The sequence below is a fragment of the Fundulus heteroclitus genome, unplaced genomic scaffold (genome assembly GCF_011125445.2).
Source record: "Fundulus heteroclitus isolate FHET01 unplaced genomic scaffold, MU-UCD_Fhet_4.1 scaffold_48, whole genome shotgun sequence".
Classification (NCBI taxonomy): Eukaryota; Metazoa; Chordata; class Actinopteri; order Cyprinodontiformes; family Fundulidae; genus Fundulus; species Fundulus heteroclitus.
The window spans coordinates 599425-626713 of NW_023396901.1; the positions used below are offsets into that span (position 1 = coordinate 599425).

General features: G+C 39.4%; 1 protein-coding gene across 1 annotated transcript in view; it reads right to left on the bottom strand.

Moving 5' to 3' along the window:
- Positions 1–8596: 8596 nt before the first annotated feature.
- Positions 8597–27289, bottom strand: part of cacna1ha (calcium channel, voltage-dependent, T type, alpha 1H subunit a) — a 200669-nt gene continuing 181976 nt past the window's right edge. Inside the window, exons 33-38 of the mRNA XM_012876653.3 lie at positions 23144–23265; positions 19023–19181; positions 18728–18868; positions 18387–18555; positions 16473–16630; positions 8597–14612 (exon numbers count right to left, since the gene is read on the bottom strand). Of these exons, the coding sequence (XP_012732107.3) occupies positions 13314–14612; positions 16473–16630; positions 18387–18555; positions 18728–18868; positions 19023–19181; positions 23144–23265 (2048 nt within the window). The 3' untranslated portion in view covers positions 8597–13313. The remainder of the gene's footprint in view (positions 14613–16472; positions 16631–18386; positions 18556–18727; positions 18869–19022; positions 19182–23143; positions 23266–27289) is intronic.

Here is a 27289-nt window from a genome sequence, read left to right on the forward strand (position 1 = left end):
ATGTTCTTGCTTTCCTTGCATTTTTACACCACCTACTTCATACATAGTGCTGAATCATAATTTATTTATATTGTTCACTGAGTAAACTAGCTGAGCAAACAGCAACTTTACATTCAGCGTATTGATAAAGAATAACTAAGACAACATCTTCACACAATGACAAGGAAACAAAGGATTGGTGTAAAGGAAGCACTCTATTGGCAAATTCTAGAATTATAAATGTGTGTGCTCATAAAAACTTAGTGATCATATTCATGACCTAATCATTATATTACAGGAAACTTAAACTAGACAACCCTTTGAGCATGTTCTGTCTTGTTCTGGACCCACTAGATGTCGATGTGGAGCTCTAGGTTTACAATAATCAATGGGGCAGGATCATTCTTTATAGAGTAATATTGTAAAAAAGACAGATTCCCTTACCAATAAAATTCTGTTAGAAATATTTATGTCTATATATCTAAGTCTGCCAGAAAACTAACAAGCTCAGTAGGCTAAATTCTTATGGAGGCGCCTTGATAATGGAGCCGGCCCACCAACGTTTGTTGTTTTGCCGTAGGGCTCAAATCATCTGGCCCCAAAATCGGATTGTCCAATCAAAACACTGGAAATGCACAGATTATGTTTACGTTCTGCTGGAAAGTGTACGACCAGCTAAGCAAGGCAAATTTATTTGTACAGCACATGTCAGTACAAGGACAATGCAATGTGCTTTACATGATTAAAACATTGGAAAATGAAAACGGAATAAAAGCAAGCAAAAAGAAAACCCGCCAACAATAAAAAAATAAATAAAAAAAACAGTTGGAATAAAATGTAGGAAAATAAAGTAAAACATAGGAAAATGTAAACTAAAAGCCAATATTAATCTAGTGTTGGTTGTCCTTGCTGGCTCATTGAAGGATTGATATGAATCTTTTCTGTTCAATAAATGAACAATATGAGTGTGCCTTTATTTAGAATTTTTTGTATGAAAATTTTATTACATTTATCTTATACAAAAAGATTTTTGTATAAGATAAATACAAAAATAAACCAACACAGTTTTCTACTGTGTTGGTTTATGCTAATTTATCTGTTTAATTTAACAAATTGTTTGTCTAATTGTATGCTTAATTTGTCAGGTTGTATGCATCACAAAAAAATTAGTTGCTGCAAACAGGTGATGAGTGTTTGTGCCGCACTTAACTTATTATGTCAGAGACGCCACTGCGTATACATTTCCAGGTACCTATACACCCAGATTTTTGATATTTAATCACTTTACCTCACACAATTGTGTGTCTTACCCAGGTGTGTTTGGAAGAGACTGATCAATGAAATGTGAGAACATATGCCCTTCATCTGATAAAAATAGTATTGTCACATGTATTTCAAAAGAAGAGGTAAAAGAACAAAATTGGATTTTAACTTTACTAAATAAATAAGCTTCCTATTGAACAAAACATTCATGCGATTCTGTCTACAAACAATGGCAATTGATAGGCAAATAACAATATTTGAGTAAAAAGGAAATTTTGTACACTGTTAAGCTGGACTGGATATTATTTCACTCATTTTCTTACAATCTTGGTGAGGTACATAAACCCATCTAAGGTACCACACCCTTTAAAAAGATGTGTGAGGTCTGATATACAGCTCTGTGTACTATGTAGCATGGTATAAATCTATGGTCCAGCGCCATAAGGCATGAGTTATGTTGTAAATGTGAAATACAGTACCACATAACAAAGGGTGTGCAGTCCATCTATGTGACAGTTTCAGTGAGACCTTGCTACAGAATCTGTCTTAACTTGCATCTCACACTGACACATGTCTACCACAGGAAGCCTTTTTTTCAGTGCCATATGGACATTTTACCATCTTTATTTTAAATCGAGTCAAACAGCTACTAAGTTAACGTTTCCGAGCAAGGACCCTTTAAAGACCTACTTGTTTAGATGTTTGCCAGGCACTGTAATTTAGTAATTTAAGAAAGGTTTGCTAGATCCTTTACATGCCTTACTTTGCAGATTTGGTCATGTTTTGCCAAGCTCATAAAGCTTTGTTTTTCCAGCACTGAACTGTATTGAAAAACTTTGTAAGTTTGCCTAAATTAAGTCTGTAACAGTCACAAAGCAGGAACGAGTACATAAACACCTTAACAACTTCTATAAGGAGACATTAAATTTGATCATATTACAATCCATTTTTTTCTGAGCTTTAAATTAAGGTTTAGAATCAAAACTGTAAGATACTTGCATTCAGAAACAACTTGCAGCCTGCCACGTTACACAAAAACATCTCGCTCTTCCACAGACCTGTGTGACATTGCACAAAACAAAAAACAGAAACAACAACAAAAAAAAGATGGTTCAAAGCACAAACACACTATGCAATTTCTGAGATCCTGCAGGACTTGAATGTGTCACCCTGTGCAATCTCGACATCATGAAATCCTAATGGCAACTTGTGCCAAACTGTGCGATGGAGGATAAAAGACTGCACAGCTACTTACTGTAGCAAAAATCACCTCAGACAGATCCAACAGAGGTGCAGGTCGAAGTACAATTTGACAGCAAGTCACAAGTGTTAATGCACTTCTTTGAGCCAGATGTCGTAAAGAGGGAGAGGAGGTGGGGGGAAGAGGACAAAAGTCGGACATTGGCCACAGCAGCAGTCACACTACATGATTTTCTCTTAAAGTCTGCTTGACTGTTGTTACGGTTCATGTTAGGTCAGGAGTGTGCTCAATATGTTGGTCTAACTAAATGTCAACAGGCTATCAAGTCAAGTGCACAATACTGTGAGCTAAGAATGCTAATAATTTCACAATTTGAACTAATGGTGTCACGATATCAGTACTGGTGATGAACTATATTGAGCCCGATACCCGTGTCAAGTACTCATACTAATACTTGTATAAACTACCCGATAATCTTAACCAATACCAATTTTGTGTTTGATCTTCCTCCAGTGCTGCAATTCAAAGGCTAGACGCCACTCCATAGCAAGTGGTGGTGCTAATATACCAAGAGGATATCCAAAAAAGAGAAGGGTTGAGGTTAAATAACAGGAGGGGGATAAATGTCCGTAGTTTGGAGCCATTTCAAGGTAAACATGGAGGATACTAAAAAACAGAATGTCTGCTGTTGTCAGCTACTTGTGAAGAGTGGCAAAAATGCATAATTTAACACAAAAAATGGATAAAGCACTTCAAGACTAAACATGACACAGAATTCAAAGAGTTTTCTGCATGCAGCCCAACCAGGATTACAAGTGCTCCAGAAACATGAATAATTGGCAATCCATGTCCAATAAGGATAACTGAAACTCCTACCAAATGAATTGCCCTTGATGATCAATTATTTTCAGTGGTAAATTATATTGTTATGTGTGATCTATAAGTACCTATTATTAACAGAGCATTAAGCGATATTTCACCACTAGATGGTGCTTGAACATTGTCTGTAGACCAAAACAAGATGTGTGTCAAGCCTCGTCTCTCTACCTCAGCTGTAGCTGCCACCGAGCCCATCCTTTCCCTTCTCATGATTCGCCTTCTTTGTACATATTTGTAAAGAATAAAAACACAGCAAAACAGCCTTAGCTTTTAGAGGAACATTTCTAGTGAGGAAGTAACTCATAACTTTATAATGCTGTTAGCAAGAGAACATTTTAAACTGCTGGGGGTGCTCTCCAATATGTTGCTCCAATGCTGCGTGGCTCTAACGGTGGCATTTTAGGAAAAGGAGGGGCTAAGCTCTGAGTGGCAGCTTTTCACATGCACATACACACACACGTGCTATATAAACAAGAGACTGGAGAACAACATAGAGAAATGCGGTGTGACGTCATGCTGTACCTTTAGTTCTTCACATCACTATTTTTTTGTTCTTTCTATCTAAAATAATGGAATTTCACTTGTTGCTCCTTTAATTACTCGGTATCGGTACTTGGAATTGTCAAGTATCTAAACTGAAGTACTCATACTTGTACTCGGTCTTGAAAAAACTGGTATCGGGACACCCCAAGTTTGAACCCAGCTTCAGACACATTAACCTGCAGGTGAGTTTGTTAGTTCATTGGTAACCTGTGTAATTTGAAATTACAGTATTATCTTAATGCATTTGAATGATACAGTTAGAATATGCAGAAAGAAGACAATTGATATAAAGTGTAAACAAAAACCATCCAAGAATAGATCCTTGAGGAACACTTGTATATAATTTTACAGCAGATCACTCCTTATTCTGGAACGTGGACAAAGTGAGTAATTAGACAAATATGATTTTACACAAAAAAGTTCTGCATCAGAATGGAGCATTTTATGGATAGTAACAGTATATTAGCATTTCCTATTTGTATTTATTTGTGTTACTTTGGCTATATTGGAGATCAGATACAAAATGACATATTTGCTAATAGACACTTCTGCAAATAAGATGTCAAGTATCCTGTTTGAACTGCCATCCTTCCATTCTTTAAGTTTCCTTTGTGCCTCTATAACCGTCGTTGCTAGAAACTAAACCTATCATTGCACTGTTTTGCTTCACTTCACTGTTCCATACCAGGTGACTGACTTTTACAAGGACTAATTAAGTGCAGCAGCATAAAAAGAGATGGGTTTACATCAATCTGAAAAAAAAGCACTTCAGAGACTGCATAAGCCAACATGAGAGATGTGTCGTTAAGTGGTTGCAGGGGAAGTATTTCTTTGAATAAAGCTTTGACAGGCTAATTTAAATTGCAGAAAGACTGGGTTGCTTTCAAACACAGAGTTTGTTAATACATCAAAAGGCAGGGCTGTCTGACCCCGACAAAAAGCAAAATGACTGATGCTGTCACGACAGATGATGAATTACAATGGAGTTTGTAAAAGTAAAATCCATTACTTGAAAATAAGCCTAGATAATTTTTGCTGCTTAAAAGAAAAACCATTACCAGTCGCATCTGCTTGTGTCAAAGGAGGCGGGACATTATATATATTTTTTTCCTGGGAATCCTTCATCTTGACCTTTACTTATTACAGCACCATATTACAGCTGACATTGCTTCTCTAACAAACACACTGAGAATGTACAGTACCATGTGCAAACACACAGTCTACCCTCGACAGTGGAGTGATTACGACATCTAGTGGTGTGTTCTATGGATACACTGTAAATTTGCTGCACATAATGTTTAAGTGGACAGCAAGTACAGTATGTATAATTAAATAATTGTAATTGCACATGGACAAATGAGAAGAACCAACTAACCATAGTTTTGCATTGAGAACTTTTAGCCTGCATTTTGTTGCAATTAAAGTTCTGCATCAAAAAGTTTGCTTGATCCAGTCAACTGAATTAAGGGTGAGCTACAGACCCTGGCAGAAGTATTCAACCACATGTACTTTGGTCAAGATTTTAGGTGCTCAACCAGCACAAAAGTAGTACATGCAGAATCAATGAAAAGGAACATGTTTTTTATCGTAAGCCTGAAACGTCTGTAATCAACCCAAATACAGCCAAATAAAATCCTCTGCTACCAGCTGAGGAGATGCCTGTCTGAAATGTAATCTAAGTATGAAGACAAATGTTCTGTCAAAGTCTGTCAGGTTAGGTTCAGAAACTAACAGCATCATAAATACTAAGGATCACAACAACCAGCTTAGGGATATAGCTGCAGTGAAGTTTAAAGCTGGGTTAGGATCTAAAATATTTTAACCGCTGAACGATGTATCTTTGAACAACCCAATTAATCCTACCATGGCAACAAAAAACCTGGCTAAGAGGAACTATAGTGCAGGAAATGTGAAATACATATTGTTGTAAGCTGTTTTTTTATTAACTGTTGGACCAAAAGGAAGAATAGTGACCACATGGCTGCACCAATGGGGATCCTAACAATAAATCAAAAGCAAATCAAAATCAACACATATGAAAAGTTCAGCTTTAAACTTACCAAGACGTGAGCATCCACCTAAAGCCAATGGGCAGCATGTAACTCATGAAACCTATTGTCCCCTTAATCTAAAAATGGGTTGTGCCTCCCTTGGCAACAACAATTGTCATGAAGCATTTCTTGTATCTAAGTTTTTTAGATAAGTATGGAGGAATGTTGGCCCATTCAACTTCATAAATGCTTTTCTTTTACCTCATTAGTCCATACAACACTTGGACAAATGTCTCCGGATCATCAGGATGTTTCTGGCAAACGTAAAATACAACTTTGTGTTATTTTTGGTCAACAATGGTTTTCACTTTGAAACTTACATTATTACCCAGTCTCTGTCTAAATGTAGAAATGTGAATACTTATTTCACCTGGGGCAGGTAAGGCCTTCAGCACTTTACATCTTGCTCTGGATTCTTTTGTGACCTTCTGAATGAGCAATTCATGTGCTCTTGGAGTAATTTTGGTTGGCTGGTGACTCCTGGGAATGTTCACCACTCTTCCATGTTTTCTGCACTTGTGAGAAATTGCTCTCTCTGTGGTTTGCTTTGGACCCGAAGCTTATAAAATGGCTTTGCAACCTTTTCAGGACCGATACCTGTGAGTAGGTTTCTTATTTGTTTTTGAACATATTTTGTTTGGACCCTGGTGTGTTGCTTTTAGAGATCCATCCATCCATCCATTTTCCGTCACGCTTGTCCCTGCTGGGGTCGCGAGGGGTGCTTGTGCCAGCATTCAATGGGCGAGAGGCGGGGTACACCCTGGACGGGTCGCCAGTCTGTCGCAGGGCGCTTTTAGAGATCTTTTAGCCTAATTAGTTTTGTTAGACAGGCTGTGTTTTAAACAGACGAGGCTAGCTGTGACCAGAGAAATTGGACCTTTAAAAGGTGGTTAATCAAACATAAACCATGATTCAACAAGTGAAGAAACCACATATATATTTTAAATCAACACATGAAATCTAAAAACTAACTGATGTGTCCATATTGCCAACATTGGAAATATTCTGTTCAGGAGTAATGCTGAAAAACTAGTCCATGCATTTGTTACTTCAAGGCTGGACTATTGCAATTCTTTACTATCAGGAAATTCACAGAATGCAGTTTGAAGCCTTCAGCTAATCCAAAATGCTGCAGCAAGAGTTGATGAAAATTTAACAATATAGAATCTTTCTCCAACGTTAGCTTCCCTTCATTGGCTTCCTGTTAAATCAAGAACAGAATTTAAAATTGTCCTTCTCTCAGACTGCAGGTCTACTGGTGGTTCCTTTAGTCTCTAAAAGTAGAATGGGAGGCAGATCTTGATCTTCCTCTCCTGTGGAACCAACTCCTGGTTTTGGTCCGTGTGGCATACACCCTGTTTACTTTTAAGTTTAGGCTTAATATGTTTCTTTTTGATAAAGGGTCTTTTTTGTATAGTATTATTTTGTTTACAGCTGTACTGTATAGTGTATTGTATTTTACAAAACATTTAGTTGCGTGGATGAGTTTGTAAATTAAATTAAAAATCAGATTCCTGTCTGTTCGTATGGATTGTTTTGTTGGGTTTAACGTATTTTCTAATAGTGCAGAGTAGACTCATGAGGTTCAGGTGGTTTCAGTTCTGTATAAAACCTCTAAGGTTTTGACAACCTGAGACTTACACATATTTTTTTCTATATATATGTCTTTTTGGTTTGCTGCTACATTCCTGAAAAATACTTATATTTGTAATGTTTCTCTTTTGTCTTGTGTCTTTACTTGGAGCCTTGCATCCGAATTTAGCTCAAATTCACATTGTGAATATGCAGTTGAATGATTATAAAGTTTTGCCCATGTCTATGTCTCTTAAGATGAAAAATTGTGAGAGACAAGTATGCATCCTCTTCGTTCTTAACAAAACTGGCAGAAAATAAGAGGACTGTGAATAAAATCCATCAAGAAGAAACTCATCACGTCTGTAGATCCTCCTCAACACAAGTCATCCTCAAAGACACTTCTGTAAATGCATATTCTTTGGACTGTCATCGTTAAATTTTTATTTGATGAAAGCTTTTTGGAGCCTTGTACCTTCGTCTCCCAAAACCTGAACACCGTTTCCATCAAAAAAAGTGATTTAGATGCACAAAGACTGCTGCCGTACATTCAGTTTGACAGCTTTCAGTTTTAAATGGCGTATTCCCACTGTGTGCCGTTAAGCATTGCCACCTAGTGGTTGCTTTACTTCTCCTCACAGTGGCTGTAAATCACTTTGATAGCATCTCGTCGCTCCCATAGTCATATTAATGCCATTAAAAGTGTCAGGAGTAGATTTCAAACACCAATCTTCTGGTTTGACTATGACCTTTCAGCACTCCGCTGTTGCACAGTAAAGTCGCTTTATAACTATAATTTGATTATTAGTCGACAGAAGAATTATGTTAAATCTTACAAAACTAATCTTAAGCATTAGAAATACTTTCACTTCTAATGGGCATGGTGAGTTTAATATTCTGCTTCCTTAATTTTTTTTGTAGAATGCAACCTGACGACTTGTTCCTGTGAAACAATAGTTTAACATATCTTATTGTAAAATGTTAACTTAAATACATATGTTAAAAACACTGCATATGCATGGATAAACTGCATACTTATTTAATAAATAAACCCACACAATAAAGTAATTTTACTGTGTCAGGAATGGGAAAAGAAAACTGAAAAAGGTTGTTTTTGTTACTTTTTTTAATTGACAGGGAAACATCCTAAAGGACAAATGTTGGTCATCACACATTAATCAGCAACAAGACAATAGGTAGCTTCCATTTGCTGAGCCTTTAGATGCATCCCATCCCCTTCTTTCTTCCTCCAAACATGGGAAAAAGGCTTCTTATTGCAGACAAAGTGAGTCTCATCAGACAAAAAATGCCGCTCCCCTTCTTATAAGGCTTGGGGGGGTGGGGGAGGGGACCTAAAGTGTGCAAACCCTAAAGGGTTGAAAGAAAAAATGCTAGAAAAAATGCAAGCAAAAAAGCGAGCAAAACCAAAAGAAAACAGGAAAAGAAAAAAGAAAACTCAATCAAGAAAGAACAAAGGACAAGGCATTTTATTTAAATAATGTCATGTTCTGTCACAGTTTGAACTTTCAGGTTTTATTTTGAAGGAGTTATGTCACGTAAAGAGCATGATCCCCACCTCAGTGTTGACCAAGAAAATGCAACTAATCTAATCGGTCCTTTAGAGAGCATCAGGGCCAAAGCTACTCCTACGTAAAATATATGAGTTTCACTATCACCAGAGTTTCTAAAATGTTCAGAGTATTATAAGGAAAAGTGAAAAAAGCTCATTCACTTTGAGTTTCTTTCTATAAAACTGTGTAAAGAGGACAATGGTCCTCATACAGCAGCTGATGACGCCATATTGCATTGGACCATAAAGAATAAGGTCATTTGATCAGGATTTTATCAGATACAAATAATCAGAGCCCAGAGCAATTAGGTAGTCAATCTACAAGTTGTAACATCTGAATATGTAAATATCAAAATCTCTAAAACATCCAGATGATTCTTTCCCAAAAATTAGTTTCTTCATCAAATCAGATCATGCAATAGTCAAAAGCATTTTCCTCAAAAACAGGATTTATATATTTAGATCCAAAGATCTGTAAATCATAAAAAAGATTCTGCTGCCTCTCTATCAAACTGTACTGATTAACAGGGCAGTTATGCCTTATAGATCAGGGTTGTCTGCGCTCCAGCAAATAAGAGGGAGACAGAAAAAGAGGCTGTCCTCACACTACATAAAACCTCCCCGCTGCTGATAATCTGTGCAGAAAGAGGACAAGAAACAAGATGAGCACATACCATATAAAAATGATGGGGACAATTAGGAACTGTGCAATGTTCAGGAAGAAATGACAACCTCTCCGAGTCCATGTTCAGACCTGCCTCCCACTTTGGAAGAACAGCGCTATAAAGGAATGAACTAGCTCTCAATTGTGCTCATAAGCAGCAACGTGTGAGGCTGACACACCGTTATTAGTTATTTGGGTTTGTCTCACCAGTTTGATCTCTACATGCATACGGAGTGTGTATGAGGGGGGTGTAGGAAATGCTCATGAGCGTGCAAAAAGGTAATGACTGAGTGATTATAATGGCTTTAATCATCTGTGTTTAAATGATCCAGGACCTTCAACTGCCCATTCAACCGTTTACAAAATAATGTCCCACAAATTTTAACTAAACAAACTATGAGATATCCTTCTTATTTAAAAGGGCAAATGCCATCATATTTTAGTCAGAAAACCAAAAAATCTTCAATTTCTGAAACATAAATATTAGCTTGAAGTGACTTTTTAGGGCCAATGCCATCCTGAGAAATGTCTGAAAACAGTAGCTTGAACACCTGACCTCCTCCTCCGCCTCCTCATTGGACAATTGCCACATGAATGTCAAATGTAGGAGCTCTGGCTCAAATTTGAAATTTTGTCACAATTATGCGTGTTATCTGGCCATCAGGGTATAGATTGATAGCCAGATTCCTTGTTCCAAATGTCATGTCATCTCTCTTCAGCAACTTTCAGTGGCATTTGCTTTAGAAATATCTTGTTCGGGACGAAGATACAAACATAGTTACCGTAAGCGGTGAGCCCAAAAACAACTTAAATTTAAAAGTTCTAAAATGATGAAATTCGCCCTTTAATGTGTTGCTTTAGTTGGAAAACAACAACTTCAAACTTCTAATTTATTTAATTAGAGATAGCATCAAAGCACTTTGGTTTCCACGCAGGTCATTGAGGACTTGTGCATGCTTCATGCTGATCACCACAAGACATTAGAAATAAAATTTACTGAAAAAAAAAAAAAAAACAGAAGATAAAATCAACAACGCTGTCCCAGCCAGCTGTCTTTAGACATTTGAAATAATGAAAGTGTACCTCTCATGCACACAGGCCAGACCCGACTGTGGTGAAAAACAACTGAATCAAATGCATATTGTGCTGTGTCAGAGTATAAGTATGGCTCTGTACGACAACATCCAGCCAGCAGAACTGTGTGTGTGGTGTGTCACCAAGCAGTGGCTTTATTTTTCTGGTGTGAGAAATAAATACTGTGAAAGGTGAATTGGTGTTCTTAAGAGGAAAAATAGGAAAAAATGTGAAATGACAAAATGGCTTATTAAGTCCTCAGTAGAGATGCATGTCACTCTTCTGCTTACAGTAACACCTCAGGCAGGTGGGCCTGAGCTTTTGGAGGAAATTATCCGCAGTACCTAACAACACAGCCACTGCCGCCTCATCACAGCCACAACTGGGCTGCGCGAACCTACTGTAGCATGACCGCTAGAAACAGTAATATCCCTCAACCATCATATAAAAAAAATGACTTCATACCATATATTTATAACAGTTCTACAGTATGTATGAATACAAGGATGTGGTTGTCTTATGTAGCGTGGATGTCACTATATTTTTTTTTCCACATGTATATATTATTATTGCACTCTGGCTACACATACTTAGAAAGTTAGTTTGGTTGTCTTTAGATGTACAGAAACACAGGTGTCAGAGCTGATCCAGCTGCAGTGCAACGGCAGAAGACAGGCTCAGCGATGCCTCTTTGTAGTTCGTCTTATTTACAGTACCTTGCAAAAGTATGCGCGCGCCTTGAACTTTTTCACATTTGTCACATTACAACCAACTTTAACGTACTATGATTAGATTTTTTTTTTAACTCGGCTAACAGTTTAACTCGGTCGGGCATTACTGAATGCAAAGACATAACTATGACAAAGAAAAAGGATTTATGTTTTTTCTTTATCCCTTAAGAATGAAAATCTGAAAAGTGTTTTTACCTAAACAATTCCATCCAACCTTTAAGGGCATGTTTAAGTCTTCAGCAGCTTCAAGCAGACTTGTTTTCCTTTTTTTTTTGTTTGGTTCCATCCATCTTACCATCAATTCTGGACAGCTTTCCATTCCCTGTGGAGAGAAAAATAAACTCCCACAGTATGATGTTGCCACCACCATGTGTTACCATGGGGATAGTGGTTTAGGCTGATGTGCAACGTTAGGTTTCCGCCGCACATAATGTTTGCATAATAGCCAAAAGTGAATAAATAAATGCACCGATACCCTTTAATCCACATGTTTATTGTGCTGCCGACGTGGATTAGGGCAAATTGGACTTATGTGAAAAAGTTACATAGGTATGAATGTTTTAGCAAGGCATTGCAGATACTTGCAGATTAGCTATTTGTAATTTCAAAAAGAAACCAAAGTGCAACTGTTTGTCCTCTAAAGCTTGGGGAAAAATCCCTAACTTCAAAATCAACTTGTAAAAACAGTGGCAAAGTTTATTTGACCATCTGAAATGAACTTGTTTGCAAAACTGAGCCTGCTTCTCCACACTGCCGTTGAGACACCAAGTACAAAAAAAGTCTGAGACAAAACTACAGAAAAAACACATCACACGCCACTTTTCCTCTGATACTTTGTCAAAATAGAAATATAAAGTCCCTCTACTTGACCTCGACTTGCAGTTTGAGAGGAGGGTCAATCGCCTTCACCACTTTCTCTGGGTCTTTTACAAGAAACATACATTCACGAGAGGACAACAGAGGAAATACGAGCAACTTGAAATTCAAAACTGTGTGCAAAAACAGTATAGACCTCTATAAAAATATGTGCATATGGATAGAGCTATCTTTAAATCTCATCAAATACAGTATTTTGTTTTAGCTTTTATTTACACTCGACAAAACAAAAACTACAGCTCTGCAGTGCTCCCCCTCTCTGTTGTCGCGAGAATGAACAGGTTCAACTTCGGTGGCAATGGATTCGACCAAACCCGCACGTAGCGCAGCGCATTTACACTTTTCATCTCTGATCAATGTGATCGAGGAGCAGAGAAGGGGTGAGCAGAACTTCTGCAGAAAACCTGAAGTTGCATATCCCACCGTTCCCCCCCTCCCACGCTCGCGTTTCACAAACCGCCTACCCAATTAGAAAAAAAAGGGGGTCGACGGTCACCAGCCAGACGCTGCTTCCTGATTGGCTCACGTGGGTGAGGACAGTGTGTGAAAAAAACTTTGGCTACAGAGTAAGGTGGCTTCAAGTCCTGCTGTGTGGTGAGGGATCAGCCAACGACGCACTACAATGAGTGATACTTGAAATGTCCAGCCTCGGTGGATTTTTTCGTTTTATTTTTTTAAGCAAGAAAAAAAAAATCTATCCCACCATTTGCTTGTTAATAAGAAGTCTGTTCCCATGTCTTCCTGGAAAGAATCAATGTTTCTTTTCTTGATAACTAACAAAAAACAAAAGAAGCTCTCTTTCATTCTTTCTTCAACACCAAACACTGCTGAGGTCGGCTGAGGGGGGTTCTACTCCACCTTTAAAGACTTTAAACTGGATAATTCGTCTCCTGAATGCAACTCTGAGGGTTCACTGGGCGGTCCTCCGGTTCTTTGAGCTGAAACCTGGACTACTTCCCAGTCTGTTGTCTAAAGGGGAAGAGCATGCGGCAGATTCTGGCTTGCCCGTGTACCTGGACTGTGGTTGATCGAAGGTGAATCGGGGGAGGGGGATGCAGTCTCCTGGCAGGGGGGAATGTCTCGTGACCGTCTGTGAGAAAGGCATGACAGTTGGGAGAAGGGGCGCGTGAGGCTGGATGAAGACGTTCGGGCTGATGGGGATGTGCGGGGGTGGTGTGTGTGTCTGGGTGTGCGTTGGGGTGGATCCCTGTGCGGGGGTCAGCATGTGCGTCGGGGAAGGTGCCTGCAGTGGCGCGTGGATCGGTGTTAGCGGTGTCTGCATCTGCGCGTGGAGCTGTGGATCGACAGGTGCGTCTGGTGAGTGCGAGTGCAGTGTGAAGTCGCTGGACGGTGTCCTGCGTCTCCGCATCATGCTGCTGTCAGCTAGTTTCGGAGGAGAGGGAAGCAGGAGCTGTTCCCGCTCCGGGGGCGGGTGGATGGATATACAGGGAGGGCTCGTCTTCTTCTTTCTTTGCCTGCCACCGACTGACTGCACCCTCACCGGAAAGGCCTGAGCGCCCTTTTCCGATCGACGGGTCTCGAGCAAAAAGTTTTGGCTGTCAGTGGTTATGACGGCCTGGGGAAGGCAAACCTCAATGGAGTGGCGGCGGTGGTCATCCGAGGGACCTGCGGGTTCTGACTGAGGCTTCTCCAGGAACCCGTGGCTGTCAACACTAAAGCCTGTCTTGACGTCTTTCAATCCTTCCTCAAGAAGACTAAGGGTGCTTCTGTTGGATGGAGGGGGTAGGGTGGGAATCGAATCAAGGGAGTGCGGCGAGGCATAAGGGGACAGGGAGTGGCTGCGGCCCGCCTTCCGTCTGCTCTCCTGTTCTTCTCCCTCCTCGTCCCTCCATCTTTGGCGAGCTGAGCTGGTGATGTGATACACCTCGGCGTCGGCCGGGTCCGAGAGGGAAATGGCGGAGGGAGCCCTGGGCCTGCGAAGACTGCTGGAGCGCGAGGGCAGACGTGGCGAGGGAGGGGGAGGAAGGAGAAAAGACAGAGGGGATGGGAGAGGCAGTAGAGAGGATGGCGACGGAGGAAGAGAAGAGGGAGACGGGGATGACGGGGGGAATGAGAGGGCTGAGGGGGAGGAGGACAGAGGGGGTACTGGGGAGAGAGAAGAAGGGGAGTGTGGAGGCACGTGGGCCGAGCCGGACCTCTCTTGTTGCTCACAGGTCTGGGACTCCACAGAATCGACTTTAACTGCCCCCTGCAACACACATGAAAGGCCACACAGTTGTTAGCTCTCAGTGGCTTTCGTCAGAATGTAACTTCAAAGCAAGCTGAGTTTATATTTTAAAGAAATAGAAATTTACTAAGACAGAAATGATGCAAAGATTCCTAGAATGACTTAACAGTCGTGTTAGCATTATTGACACACACACACACACACACACACACACACAGATTACACTTAGTCAGGATATATATATATATATATATATATATATATATATATATATATATATATATATATATATATACTGGGTGCGATTTGCTGGGGGGGGTCGGGGGGGTTGTCGCTGTTAATCGCCCGTCAAAACACACACACTGTTCCATAATGTTTTTCCCCGCCGTGCTCTCCGGACTGTGTTTCTTTTATCCTCGCCGCTTTCCATAGTTTCAAGAGCGCTAAAGACTGTAAAAACAGACCCGCGCTCACTGTTGCACAGACTGTTTATTTCATGCAACTTTGGGCTTGTTTCATTCTAAAGGTGCTTGTAAATTTTATGAGTCACGGGTTGCGGGTTTTTGGGCACGTTTCTGAAAGTGAAATCGCTTATTTGGGCTCTAAAATAAGTGACAAAACAGCGGTTATTAAGAGACCTGCCTGCACTAGACACTTTGTATCCAGTTGAAATATCCCTCCGCCATAGGAGCCGACGGTAGTAAAGGCAGACAGAGCAACTGCAGTTTACGGTGCAATAACCGGTGATAACTGCTGAAAGTAGATTACTTGGTGCAGATCACCATTTTGAGCAGACATTGGTTCTGAAGATGAGCTTTTAACATGCTGATAACATTGCAGAAACCCAACCCATAAACCGTACTTTAATGCTTATTATTTGTTTTCTCTGTATTTGACAAACTAAGGCTGAATTACGTTGCCAAACGAAGGACCTGGAGTTACTAAACAGTTGCTAAACAGTCTCTTTCAGGGTATTAAGCTCCTGCCCATTTGCAAGCAAAATGTAAGATTGGAATGACCTGGAAAATTAAAACCTTTCTCCAGGCTTAAACTCTATGAATATGGATATAAACAGCAAGCAAAAATACTGTTGTTGGTGTGAAAGCTCAGAATTAGATGTGTGAAGAAATGAACAAAACTTATAACTTTATTGAAATGTACAATTTTTATTAATTTATATATTTATGCATAATATCATGTCTATCTTTGTTTAAGAGCCAAAAAATATATATCGGCATTAAAACATAGGTATTCATTTAGAAATTTATTTACACATTGTGTAAACATCAGGGCGTCATGATTAGTCATTTAGCCATCATAGTCCAGAGTTTAACATTTGGCACTAGGATGTTTTCATTCCAATTCTCAAAAGTGCCTAAAAAATAACAAAATAAAATAAAAAAAATTGTACAAGCATGTATTTTAATAGTGTCACTTATTGCAAAATTGCATATTAAATTGCCCAAACAGGCTATTACACTTGCAGAAATAAAAGGATAAAACGACCTGGTTTTAAAAAAGCTTAACAAATAAAAATGTGATGTGGAGGGCCTTTGTAGTCAGTCACCTGAGTCAATACTTTGTGAAACCACACAATTGGAAACATGCTCATCCACAATCAGATTGGACGAAGAGAGTCTGTGAACATTTCTTCTTAGTCACGCCACTAAATCTTATTTTGATTTTTGTCTAGACTTTAGGTGCACGAAGGGTTCCTCCACCTCATCCTGTTTTTAATCATGTCTCTGCTGAAAACCCCGCCACGGTGGATAATGGTTCAAAAAAATAAAAAGTAAGCAATTTGTAAGGGTGGGAAATACCTTTTCATGGGACTGTGTTTAACCAAATGTGCGTGTGGAAAGCTGGGACGGAGTCTATCACCTGTCTGTGCAGGGCCCGTGGCGAGGGGCCGGGTGTTGGCGGGGCGATGCGGGGCAGAGTGAGGGTGGGAGTCGACTGGGGGTGAAGAGGGGAAGCATCTGGAACCTGCAGCAAGGAGCGGCTCTCACAGGGCTGGGATTGGACCGACATCACTGAGACTGCAGATGAGATCAGTCAAGAGTTCATTACTCAAGGTTGAACCACACCTATGCCTCTGCTGAAACATGCAGCTTTTGCAGAAAAACCATGCACGGTTAGTACTAAACAGACGCATGTGCTAATTCCTATAACACCGTAGTAAACCACGCTTTATTGTGATAGAACATCTGTTTTAACAGGATGAGATATTTTTGTCAACAGATTTCAAGAGAAAGATTTGGTGTAACCTCAAATGTTCTATCAAAATAAAACGTTTTCTGTATGAACGTTGTTAAAACATACCATGGATTGCAAATCAGAGCAGAAATGCTACCTTGCAGCTATTTATCAAGCAAATCTTCCCATAGGGATGAATTTGGTAGGATAGTAATCTGCGTTTAGATTCTGGTTACACAAAAAGCTTCCCATGATTATGTGTGTGTAAGGGTAAATTCATCTTTTGTGAGCTTATAAAAAGACAAATAATAGGAAAGTAAGCCCAATCTCTGTTAATACTTATACTGTGTGAAACGATGTAACCAGAGTCTTAGGCATTCCGAGCACATATGCATTGAACCTGTGAGTTGAGATACCTGTAAAAGCTGCCTCAAGATTTAGTTCATTTTAAATGAATACCTTCAGCTCAAGCTCTTAAAGTCACTTATTTTGAGAATGTCCTGTAATCAGTCCGTATTCATTTTGGCACATATAGTTTTGTGACTTTTCCAGCTTGTCCTGAAAGTTAACTGTCGTCTTCTTTTGGTTATCCAGCCACTTAGAAGCTGAGCAGATGAGCCTGTGTGAAGGTTGCAGAGATTCACATGGATCAACTCATCCACTACAGTCAGTACCTTGGGACAGAGCTCGGTCTGCCCACAGCCTGTCCACAACATGCCATTAGAGTCTGACTGCAGATGAAACAGTTTTTGTCAGTGGCTTAAACAGTGTTTGCCTGGGAAATGTGTTCTACTTATAATTTGACTGTTTTCATGGAGGAAAGAAAGAGTCTAAGAAGAAACAAAAGACAAGCATGAGGTTTTGTAACCATTTTGATGTACTGCATGTATTTAATGCACTAAAAGTTCCACAATGAAACAGCTAAACTGGGTATTAAAATACAAAGTCTTAGGTCTAACTAAAATTTGCCTCTGACTCAAAGTGTCTTAACTTTTATTTATCTTATTTTTTTTTTTTAGCTCAACTGGATCTCAGTAAGAACTGTGTTTAAAGAACTGAGCTTTTGTGGTATTTTCCAGTTTCTTCCTACCATTTTTTGACTTTCATGTGCAATCAAAAGTAATTTCCTGAGCTGAATAATTAATTGAGTTGCAAAAATCAAATACCAAAAATACTAATGCAACAAACTCAGTACTGTTGGATAGACAATAGGGGATAGATAACTAGTGACGAAAAGTTAACATCTGTATAAAAAACTTTAAACTACACTATTATATATAAGTGATTATATATTTCCATAACAATTGAGACTGTGCATCTATAGCAACTAACCTAGATTAAATAAGTTAAAATTAATAAGTTAAATTTAATGATGTAAAGCCAGGCCTGTATTTAGCAGGTGCACAACACTCAAAAGTGCTTTTTAACTTGTTGTTAAGCTTATAGATCATGGAGTAATAATCTATGTGAGGTTTAGCAGACTGTGCTGCCAGTAGTGCTGTAGTCAGTTACACGTTAAAACAAACAAACAAAAAAATTTATTAATGAACAGATCACAACATACTGTAAGTGGGGAGATGGAAGTTTCAACTACGTTACCTGCATGCTGGTGCTGGGAACTGGCTTCTACCTCCTTTAAAGGGTAGGGGGCGCTGGCAGGCCGTACAGGTTGAAACATATAGCTGTCATTTGGCAAAGAATGCATCCTGGACACAGACATCTTGCCTGATGATAACGGGTCCTGGTCAGTGTACTGCTGGTCTTCCTCCTACAGAGGGCGACAAACACCACAAGGTTCAAACAGGCCAAATTCTGCTTTATCAGACAAACGTTTAGTCAAACCTTGTTAAAAATCAGTGAATGAATTCTTTAGCTCATATTAAACATATGTTTTACACAAACCAACTGTATGCTGCTATTAAACACAGTTGGCCTCTGACCTCTTCAGGTGAATTCGGGCATGGCCCAATATAAGTCCCTCCCACTGAGCTATTGTTGGATCCTGTGCTTAGCCTGCGTTGCCTCTCCTCTTCCATTTCCAAGGCAATCTCTGCATCCATCTCTGCATCCTCTTTGGCCTCCTAAAAAGACAGATACATTCATGCTTTACATTTTGCAGCCATTTTTCATGGCCATTAAAAACTACAATGAGACACCTTTAGCTAAGTACATTGTATTCAATCACACATGTACATTGTTTTTCACTATCTTAATAGCTTTTTCCTGCGTTTGTACCTTGTTGCTCTCCTCCAGGTGTTTCATCAAAACGGCCACCACCACATTGACCAAAACGAACTGGGCCATGAGCACGAAGGTGACAAAGTAAATCGGAGATATCCATGGTAGGTATGATAAACAGTGGATTTCATTTGGCTGGCACTCCCTTAAAGTGTCCTTAAGAAACCAAGAGTAGGATTTAGACATACAAACACAAGCAAAAATACAAAGACATGCAGACCTACAAAAAATAGCTACACCTACAAGAACCTAAAGGCTGCACAGTAAAAAACTGAGACATTCATTTGTAAGTTTTCAAAGTAGGACAAAGACATTTCAGATTAATGTGTATTATGTAGACATAAAGTAAATTAAATGTGTTTAAAAATAACAAATTACAAATTCAGAAACTAGTCTGACAGCTCCCTATGATTATAATGTTTTTTTTTTGTCCTGAAGTAAAAAAAAGAAAAGTCCTACCAGCCGCAACAAACATTCTCTGATCAGGTTTTTGTTTAAATAAATAAGGTCATATAAATGTATTTTTTTTCTGTTGTTGTTCTTGTTTTGCTTATCTAATTTTGCACATTCCACGTCAGTGCACTATAAAATGTTGTCTCTCCTACAAAGGCCATAGAAACCAAAACACAGTTGTGGCCTCAACCAGTTTTATACGTCTTTCACACATGTGCCATCAATGGCTAACTGGCGCCCCCATGTGTTGAGTTTGCAGCACTTGCTGGTGCTGAGTATAGGGAGATGTCCATTGTGCACGGCATTTTATCCAGAACCAAAGACATATTAAATCCTTCTAATAGTGTGTGTGGGTCAGCTTGCATGTGTGTGTGTGTGTGTGTGTGTATGTTGGGGGGGGGGGGGGGGGGATTCATGGAAGAACTGCCGCTGTTAGATGTTTCCACTTTGGGAACAGTGAAACCTTACTGATTTAATTGAATGTGCAAAGGTGTCACTGCTGCTGTGTGTGAGATAGAAATATAGTGCAGTCTTAGTTTATTTAATGCTCCATTAGTAATAAATCTACCAACATTTATCAGCTTCTATTTTCTGTCTGACCTGCTTCTCACCTGCTTAGCCAAAGGTTATATTTTCCTTCTAAATCGGGAGTGTCTCTAAATTGTTCATCCACTGAATTCACTGCTCAGATCAGTTAAAGAGAACCGCACTAATTTATGGGTAGCAATTTATACCAAGTATGTTTGACAGCCATCGCTTAGGCTATATATTCAGTGAGCAGCAAGATGAGGAGAAGGATGATGAAAATTAGACATTTTTACTGAAATAGGACCACAACAGTCCTGACCTGATTCAGCAAACACTGCAAAAATACATTTAAGTAGGAAATTAATGCACTGACTGCTGTTTACTAAAATAACCGATAAAACGTATCTCAATAGAAAAACAATCTATAACATTTGACATCTTAAAATACATTTACGTGACTGTGAAAGAAAGTTTTAACAAAATTTGAATTCTATTTTTTTTAAATGTAAAATGTATCCAAGTTTTTTCAGTCATAAAGCTTCCACTGCCATTCTAAGGCAGGGTTTAGGGTGACGTCCACAAGTTATTTCAACAGTTATTCCAAAAACTGGAATGAAAACAGGTGATATCTAAAGATTTGCAGTCGTGCAGGATATTAGACAACGTGATAATACTGTTAAATACATTGTTATATACCGTTATGTACATTGTCCTGCAAGAGTATTCACCCCTCTTTCCTTTTTTTTGTTTTGTTTCCTCAAAACCTAGAGTTTAAATAAATTACTGTATTATTAGTATTACTTTTTACTGTGAAGCAAACAACAAATAGGAGGAAATAAACGTCAGCGTATATAACTTTTCATCCCCCTAAATCCAGAACTTTTTGACTAATCTGTCCGATTTGATTGAATTTGACTTTGTAAAGTGTGTTGAGATGACATGTGTTGTGGATTGGCGCTATATAAATCAAATTTCATTGAAGTGAATTGAACCAGTTGTGGCTTATGGAGGAATTTTTAAGTAAGGCCAAAGTGAACAGAGTTCCAGTAATCAATGTGGGAGGTGAAAAGCTATGACAACAATTGACGCACAGTGAGGAGAACTGGAGGGACAAAGGATGAGGGACGAATGTTGCATAGATGAAAAGAGACAGAAAGGGTGATGTTATTGATGTGGGAGGTAAAGGATAGATTGCTATCAAGGATGACACCCAGACTCCTAACCTGAGGTGAGGGGGTGACTAATGAACTATCAAGTCAAAGTGAGAAACTGTCAGCTTTGTATAATATAAATTTGATCAAAGATTTGGATATTTTTCATAACCCTACCCCGACTTGTATTTCTCAAAAACTTTGTGACTGACTTGTTTGGAGAGCTCTTTGTTCTTCATGTTGTGATGGTTCTTGCCTAGTGGTGCGGCAGCCTATGGGGCCTTTCGGAAGGTTTGTGATACATTGCACACAGGTGGAATTCATTTCACTAATTATGTAACTTAAACTGTTTTGTGCAAATCCATCACAAGAAATAGGATTAAAAACATTTAAATTACTTGGAATGTAGCACAATACCCAAAAAACGCCAAGGGGATGAATACTGTTGCAAGGCACTGTATTGAGATAATGATGCAAGTTCCAATAAAACTGCAATTTCTTCAATCTCCTCTGTCTCATCTGTCAATGACAATGATTTTTGCATATTTGACTCTATCATCTGTTTCAGGTGTGGATATCTTTTTCAGCTCGAATGGAAACGTCAAGCATTAAACCAAAGTGACCAAAAGGGTTTAGCTTGAAGGAGTCCTTATTTTGCTTATTTCCTTTTTAAAACAGACCTTATATATGATGTATGGCAGTACAGGGTAAAGTCAAAGTACTTTTCAGTATATAACCAGCACAATTTCTATTTCAAAAGGGAGTCAAATATTAACAAACTTATAAACAACAAACATCAAGATTTATGTTTTAGACCACACTCTTGAAGGAATAGACTTTTTCTCTTAAAGGAGCGTTGAGCAAGTAACACATGCCCTTACAATTCCTCGCCATGTAAAATTACTTTTCTTCTATTTACCCCAGTTGCAATTTCTTCAATCTCCTCTGTCTCATCTGTCATCACAATGCTTTTTGCATATTTCACTCTATTATCTGTTTCAGGTGTGGATATCTTTTGCAGCTCGACTGGAAGCATTGGCAAAGTGAATTTCTAACAACTGGAATATATTAGTTTGTATTCCCCCTCCCCCTTTAATGTCAAGCATTAAACCAAAGTGACCAAAAGGGTTTAGGTTGAAGGAGTCCTTATTTCACTTATTTCCTTTTTAAAACAGACCTTATATATGAGGTATTGGCAGTACAGGGTAAAGTCAAAGTGCTTTTCAGCATATAACCAGCATAATTTCCATTTCAAAAGGCAGTCAAATATTAACAAACTTATAAACAACAAACATTAAGATTTATGTTTTAGACCACACTCTTGAAGGAATAGACTTTTTCTCTTAAAGGAGCGTTGAGCAAGTAACACATGCCCTTACAATTCCTCGCCATGTAAAATTACTTTTCTTCTATTTACCCCAGTTGCCTCTATAGGCTCCACTAGTCATTTCATGAGAGAGTGATTCAGGTCGTATTCTCTGGGTGTGCACATGGGTTTGACGTGCTGTGCATTCTCGTATACATTAGCAAGAGAACATGATCTACCTTCAATATTTATAACGTTCTTAACTGAGAAGTCATTGTGGTTGTAAACAACAGACCTATGCTTTTGCTCTTCTCCCATGCATGTGCACCACACTAGTGTCATTTCAACTTGTCGCCAAAGGGGGGAAACTTCTGCAAAAAATCCGGAGCTTGCGCCATGCTCGTTTAAAAGCAATTTAAACCTCTGTAGATGTCAAAATTTTCAGTTTATCATCAATTATATTTGACAAATTAACTTCTGCATCCAAACTATAACTTCAAACTAATTTCCATGAGGTAAAAACTAAAGATGTTACAGTGTTGACATTGCCATTCTGTAAGCTTCTTTGCTTCCACATAATTGGTTTTAGAGGTCAAAGCTCTATCTGCGCTTTAAGATAATCTGGTCATCAAGTATGAGCGTCTTTGTGTGTAGTTCTGTGTTTGTGTCTTTGGTCATACTTTCATAATCCCATTCCAGTTGTCCCCCGTGGAGACTCGGAACAGCGTGAGGAAGGCCATCCCAAAATTCTCAAACGTTGCATGGCGACTCAGACCCTCACATGGGTTGTCGTCGTTGCACTCTAATTGACAGAAAGAAAAACATATTTAGACAATACTTACATATCAGTCATCTAACAAAGCATTCAAAAATGTTAAGAGGTGAACCAAACTACATTTTAACTGAACGTGTAAAGAGAGTGTTACCAACTGATATGAAGTATTTTGAAAAGAAACAAATGTATATGATATTTGCGCAATTAGAAACATCAAAAAAGGATCTGCGTTGGAAGAAAAAAGGAGAAATAGGTAAACACTGGTTATTGCCAAATTTCTACATGGATTAAACAGAATGTTTTATTTTTATTTTTAACAACCAGAGATAAGTGAGAAAAGGACGTTGGATGTATTGTGACTCATGTCACTGTCATAAATCGAGCATAAACACACCCTTTGACCGAAGAACATGTGCATGTCCGGCCAGTCTGCCGACATCGGCTTTCTCACTATGAATGCCACTTGATGTGGAAAAAAAGTGGTGCATAAACTCTGAGCAGTGTTACCATAACAACCAGTAATTTGTACTCATTACAGTAATGTGATGGGAGAAGCATTAATAATTTACTCATCTGTTCCAGCTTAATTTCAGCGATCATTCATAAGACTAGATTCTCAGACTTTGAGTCTGAGTCGAGTCTTATGCCACGCACACCGCTGCGCTCTGAAACCCATTATTTTCAATGGCATGTGCTGCACATGGGCGCTTTGTGATCTCCGCGCACGACGCGGTCAAAGTTCAGCTATGTTCAACGTGACATATACACACGTAACCAATAGAAACTGGGCCATCCGACCGTCAGCCGGAAAGATCAGGAAGGAAAATGGGGTAGATTTTCCTGAACTGTATAAAAAAACTTTGAGGTTGTAGCCTTGTGAAAACTTAGCTCCTTAATAAGCTCCCTGTACCTCGACGGTTATGTGCACCCATAGCCTCTTCTTCCTCGCTGTACTTTGTCATCCTAACAAGCAGGGGTTCCTTCTTAATACGGGATAGAAGCATATTTACTGCTGACAACAAAACAGATGATCGCCAACCCAACCATGCACAGCTTCAAGTGCAGCAGCAGCGTGCAGCGCCGAGTCAGCATGGTTCTCCCCTGAACCCCACGGCAAGCGCAGCGCACACCGTGTCCCGTCTGAAAGGCCCACGAGGCTATGTTCACACTGCAGGTCTTGATGCTCAATTGCGATTTTTTGCTGAAATTTTTTATTTATTTTTTTGAGGTGGCCATTCAGACTACTACTAAATGCGACCGCAGTCAGACTTCTGTCTGACATTTGTTGTGCAATGGGAGCCGACAATATTAAGACCACATCATAGCAAGACGAAATAAGGTAAGAAGAAAGCAGCACAGCTATCAGCAATGGTCTTTTGTGGAGCGCTAACTGCTACTGTTGTGTTGATGTATAGTTGGATCCAGCAGAGTAAAGTCAAAGATGGATAAAATGTGACATGACCGTTCAGGCATATCCGATGCGTATCCACACTGCAGACTGAAGTGACCCAATTCTGATTTTTTTGCCCATATGCGACCTGTATCTGATCTTTTTATAACAGTCTGAACAACACAGATCGGATTTTTTCAAATGCGACCCAGGCCACTTGGATATGTGGTCCTGAATCCGATACGTATGTGATCTTTTCAAATGCGACCTGTGTCTGTACGGCCGGGTCGCATTTATCCGACCTGTACGTCACCGATACTCGACAAACGTCACTATTCTGCGTCCTGCTATGCAGAATCGGGAAGAAAAATGACACCCATGGCGGACTACAATGAGGAGAGCAGTTAATGGAGAGAAAGCTCCGGTTAGAAAATAAATTAATGACCGCAAAATGCGCGCCAGCATTATAATCCATGTTTACTTCCGCAAACACTGAGGACGCTTGCTACGTGTGACGTCATCGCGTCCTCGAGTGCGCATGTGGGACACTTAGGTTGAACGCATTCAGTTCACACAGGAGATCACATACAAGTCGAATATATTTGGAAATGTGAACGACCACGCAAAAAAATCAGATTTCACAAAAAAATCGGAATTGAGCATTAAGACCTGCAGTGTGAATGTAGCCCAAGTCTAAAGTCTTTTGCAGCTTATAGGTACATTTTCATGTTATTTGATATTTATTTTTTTTTGTTATATGCCAGTAACTTACTCTGGATGCAACCCTTTTCTGAAAGATTATCTGTAATATTCATTTCTGGTTCTTGTTTATTATTTGGTTAAGTTAGTATTTTCCTGTCTCTCGGTTTATTTGCGTTTTAGGTTCTGGAGTCCTGTTTAGCCTGTTCATTGTTTTTGTTATCTGTTCTCTGTTTTAGTTCTGATTTTAGTTCTGCACTTTGTTTTCATTATTATCCTCGGTCTTTGGTTTATTCCCCAGTTCCTGTCAGTTCCCCAATTGCTTCCACCTGCCTTTAGTTGATTAGTTTTCACTCCGCTCACCTGTTTGTCCGTTTATTTAAGCCTCACTCCCTCCTCAGCTATTTGTCGGTTGTCTCTCACACTCACTCTTTCGCTTTGCATGCCCGAGTGCGATCCCTGTTTTTGATTCCGTCTCTGGTAAGAGCTCCCAGCACCTTGATTCTGTTTTAATGAACCTGTTCTGTTTGTCCTGCCCAGTTCTGTCCGCCTGTTCCCTGTCAAGTGTTGCCTGGATGTCTGCCTTACCTACCACTGGATTCTGTTCTGTTTGCCTGCCTGTTTCCCACTCCTCATCATCCCTTCAATAAATCAGTTTACAGCATAGCAGTGTTTGGCAGAATTCCGGGTTCACCTCCACACCGATCAATACATTATCATGTTCTGCTAGTGTAGTATTTGTTATTTTTGTATTTTAAGCTTTGTTTTTGCTGAATTTGTTAGTAAATATAGCCTTTTCTGTGTATATGACCATTACAACATAATGTGACCGGGGTTATATCACTGCGCATACGCACAATTGGTCAACAAGCCGAAGCAATGGAGGTGAACGAGTGTGAAACTCCCAATATTGTTGTGCAAGGAGGCTCAGGTGAGGACTCACTGGAACTTGAAATAGGAGTAAGTCAGGTTGGGCTTCAACCACACCGAGCTGTCAGTTTTCCGCCAGGCATTACAACATGGTTGGCTCGGTCGGGACTTATTTGGTAGCTGCGTCAATGGCGATCATCTGGCTTTCTAATAGTTCTGCGGTACTGCCGGTCTGTTTATGTCAGCTCATCGCGGCCATTGCTGGGGTTCTATTTAGGTTAAAAAAGGACTATCAAAACACTATCTGGACGGACACTTGGAGTACGTAGCACTATTTTATCATAATCAACTGGATTTTGGTCTTTTTGGTATAGGCATTTAACGTGGCTATATACCCTTAAGTATGAGTCAAATCCAAGTTGCGGCCATGAGTCCAAATTGCTGCCATATTCTCAAATGTTTGGCATGTTTTAAGTGATTTTAAATGAGCAAGAAAACATCATTTTAGGTAGACATGGCCAAAACAAACCTTTTACAAGTGCTGGGCTGTATTTCTTTGTTTTAGTCAAGGACGGACTGAGACATGGAAGGATTTTCCCCCAGGAAAAACAGATGCATCAGTCCCAACTCCCAAAAGGCAAAGGCAAGCATTTGATTTTTACTTGACAAACTGGATCCGCTTTAGTGCTTTGCTAGGGTGAAGCTAGCATGTTGCAGAAAAAAAATATGGATGGTTAATCCAATCAAAGGCAGAGATTTTTTTGTTGTATTTTTCTTTTTTTCTTTCAGAGGTTAAACATAGCAAACCATCCGGTGCTGTAAAGGAACCAAGGAAATCTTTTTGAAAGCTAGTGAAGTTTTTTCAGAAAAACTTGCACAGAATGTCCCATTTAGAAAGCCCTAATGGTTTAGTTATGTTAAAAAATGAAGAATACGTTCAAAGAAGATGTGCTAAGTGTTCTGTCAATTCGGACATGACAGAACAAGGACAATTATTATTTGCAGTGAACGTGGAAAGTCTTCCATACGATTTTGACCGAAAGCCCTGAGGGGCAATCAAGCAAAATCAAAACCATAAAGATATGGTTGGAA